Source organism: Austrofundulus limnaeus, unplaced genomic scaffold (genome assembly GCF_001266775.1).
Source record: "Austrofundulus limnaeus strain Quisiro unplaced genomic scaffold, Austrofundulus_limnaeus-1.0 Scaffold431, whole genome shotgun sequence".
Classification (NCBI taxonomy): domain Eukaryota; kingdom Metazoa; phylum Chordata; class Actinopteri; order Cyprinodontiformes; family Rivulidae; genus Austrofundulus; species Austrofundulus limnaeus.
In genome coordinates this window covers 66,752-70,184 of record NW_013952833.1, presented here as the reverse complement: position 1 = coordinate 70,184, position 3,433 = coordinate 66,752, and the positions used below count along the sequence as shown (strand labels likewise).

General features: G+C 40.6%; 1 protein-coding gene across 1 annotated transcript in view; it reads right to left on the bottom strand.

The window, feature by feature from the left end:
* LOC106529256 (zinc finger protein 236) overlaps positions 1-3,433 on the bottom strand; it is a gene marked incomplete at its 5' end in the record, with an annotated part of 68,473 nt that overhangs the window by 5,812 nt on the left and 59,228 nt on the right. The window contains 1 exon segment of the mRNA XM_014024611.1: positions 2,757-2,930. Within this exon segment, the coding sequence (XP_013880065.1) occupies positions 2,757-2,930 (174 nt within the window).

Sequence of the window (3,433 nt, the reverse complement as noted above, 5' to 3'; positions counted from 1 at the left end):
GGGTGGGGGGGGCGCCCCGCCTGTATAATGGTAGGGGAAACACTGAGATGAGACGGAGGAGGAGGGGCGCATTGTCATTTTTTTGAAAAGAGTAGGAAATGCATGACGACTAACTGTACCAGACCCTAAATTGAACTTCTATTAGCCCTAGATATCTTTCCCTGACCTCAGTACCTAAAATTAACCATTAACCCTGGTCCCTCATATTAACCACAGACCCCCAACCCAAAGACCCCTATGTGGCGCAAAGATCCCTATGTGGTGCAACCCGGAAAAGCCACAGGCGTGAATAACTGACGCGAGGGGGGTACCCAACGTGGCAAACTGGATGCAGATGGTACCTGACCAAGCGTCAATATGGTGACGAGTTGGGAGTGAGAGCATGTTGCATAATAACATGATTTTAGTGTAAAACTCTGGAAAAGGCAGTGGGTGATATGCATTGTTTTAGGAAATGCTAGGCCTTTTATTTTAAAGTTATCAGTAGTTTTACAGTGTTTCTGAAAGTTTGTCTTTTTTTGCAGTTTAGTCTTTGTACAGAAACTGACTGTTTGAAATTCAGGAAAATGTTTTATTTCCCCTTATTTCATTTTGTTAGTTACAGTTACAATGAATACAAGGGATAACAGTTTGACAGGCAATAAATAGTATTTTGGCACCAACAAACAAAGGCATGCAGAGTGTCCTTACAGAAATAAGGGGAAAAATAAAAAGAGACATGTGGAGGACAAACAAAAAAGTAGCCAGAGAAAAACAAAACAAAAAAACATGCAGCCCAGCTTAACTGTATCTGCCATAAATGAGGAAAAAATAAATCTAGTGAAGATTTGACAAAATAATTAAGTGATAAACAAACAAATTATTGTGAGCCAAGTCCAAACATTTTTCTCCTTAAAGGGATCCAAAATTAGTTGTAACCAGGGGTGGAAATCTTTTACTCTCTCACGATTCAATTCGATTCTGATTTTTGGGGCCACAATTCGATTCAAAATCGATTTTTCATTCAAATCTGATAATGTGAGCCCATTTATCATGTTCCCAAAGTGCTTCATCTTCATTTTGCAAACAGTCATCCCAGGGCTGGGCTAAGTGGCTCATGTGGTGTTACCATGGGAAGGGGCTGCTGATGTATACAGAGCATAGTTAGTTAGGGTACAGAAGTGATGTAAGAAAAAGCTGCCTGGTGAGAACTCAGCTGTTTGCCTTCATATAAGGAGATTTCTCAAAAGTGCCAAAATCCAGCTTCGTTTTACCAGGTTGAGAGGATCACAGAGTGAGGTCATCATCCAGTGATAAGGCTGGATATTATTACTTTATAACGCATGCTTGAGATATATTTCAACAAACTGTGAACTTCTTTGTGGTAGTAGATAAAAACTTTAGGGAAAAAATCTGTAAGAAGTTGAGACCAAACATCAAGTAGCTGAAAAAGTCAAAGACCTGAATCGGTCAAGTGGACTGCATGACCTAGTGATTACAAATGTCAGATGTTTGTGTAACAATTAATGGCTTTTAAATGTTTGATGCCTTCTGTACTTAGCTACTTTAATTTAAAAAGTTTAACAAAAAATTATGAGACATTATGCCTGAAGCAGCAGTCATTCTGTCCCACACTCGCCTCCAGCTGTGCTGTACATTTTTGTAAAATAATAATAAAAAAAAGATGATGGAAAAGGTTCCATGGCAGCAGCAGTAAGGAGCCACCCTTCCACAACAAAAACAGGAAGCTGGTTGCTTTTACAATCCCACTGCTGTATTCTGTCCCTTCTGGGAGCCTTCATTTCAGCGAGCACATGCTGTCTCTTGTAAAAAACAAACAGGTTTTTGGGTGGGTTCAGTCCAACAGCTGATGTTTTTGTGTGCAACAATCATGACACATTGGTATGAAAAATCTGAAGCAAGGCTTAACTGGAAAGTCAGAACTATTCTTTCACCTGGAGGAACTTTATTTAATCTTTGTGAGAGCAATATCTACACACGTGGCACAGCTATAAACGACAATTTTGGAAAGAGGTGTTTTAATCCTGGAGGAGTCTGGGTCTTATTACCTGTGACACTCCAGAGAACTGCAGTACAAACTTGACGTTTGAATTGTCAACACTTTGTCAACCCAGAGGAGCTGAGTGGAAATTTTGTGGAGTAACTTTTCTAACAGAGTTGATATGTCAGCACCAGTCTTTTTCAATAAGCACCTGTCAGGCTCCAGGTTGAAACGCCTGCGTGAAATCAATAATAATATGAATATGGATTAACTAAAGGGCATCCAGACCCTTAAACTTAACTGTGACTCTGTCAGAACGAGGTAATAAATTACACTCACTATAAGAGAGACTAAAAGAAGCTGTCCGTCAGCTCAGCTCTGCTGCTCAGACATGTTGCAGAACACTGAAAATGGAGCTGAATGTGAGTGTTCATCAGTGATGAGTGCTGCCACTGAAAACACTCATTCTAACTACATAATGAGAACAAAGGAAGCACAAAAGATAAAACTGAAAATAAATGATGGTTAGGTTGATTAGGTGTCTGAAGGACACGTCTAATGTTTAACACAAGCAGAGCCTGAATATGTGAAAACCAGAAGCATAAAAGACACATTTAGAAAACAAACATCACAAATCAGACAAAAAAGGACCCTGATACGTGAGCGCTGCTCCAGAATGAAAAGCCCAAACAGGCTTCGTGTTGTTAGAAGCAGCGCAGACGACTGCTTGCACGTTCAAGTGTTTGTGTTGGTGTGAAGCCAGCCGGCTGCTCACCGTAGCCGTGGGATCTCTTCATGTGGTGTTTCATGTTGCTCTTCTGGGTGAAGCTGATGCTGCACACCTCACACTTGAAGGGCTTCTTTCCTGTGTGTTTCACCATGTGGACCTGCAGAGCACTCTTCTGGTTGAAGGCCTTGTCACACTGGCTGCACTTGAAGGGACGCTCGCCTGAGAAACATGGAGCACAGCTGGGTTGGAAATGCAGTGGTAACTAAATGACTGCACATGAACATTTAGATAAAATGGAAAAAGAGAAATAAATTAAAAGCAAGTCTGGAAAAGGCAGCATCCATTCTTATATCCAAATCTTGTAAAGTCCACTAAATCTGTTGTATTTCATTCAGTAGTTGAATTTTTGGAACACTGCGGTGATGTTCTTTTCTTCCACATTTACCAATCAAAATGAAGGAGAGAACAAGACATGACAAAAATGTCTTCGACAGTGGAGGAAGAGAAATTCATCTTTTCAGTCACTAAGAGAGATTTTGTAATCGAACAACAATCAGCCACAAGAATAACTCTGATAATGAGGGAATGAGTGATTCAGGCATAAACACACAGGCTGTTCTATCAATACACACACACACACACACACACACACACACACACACACACACACACACACACACACACACACACACTGTCTCTCTCTTAATCAGACTGATTGCTTG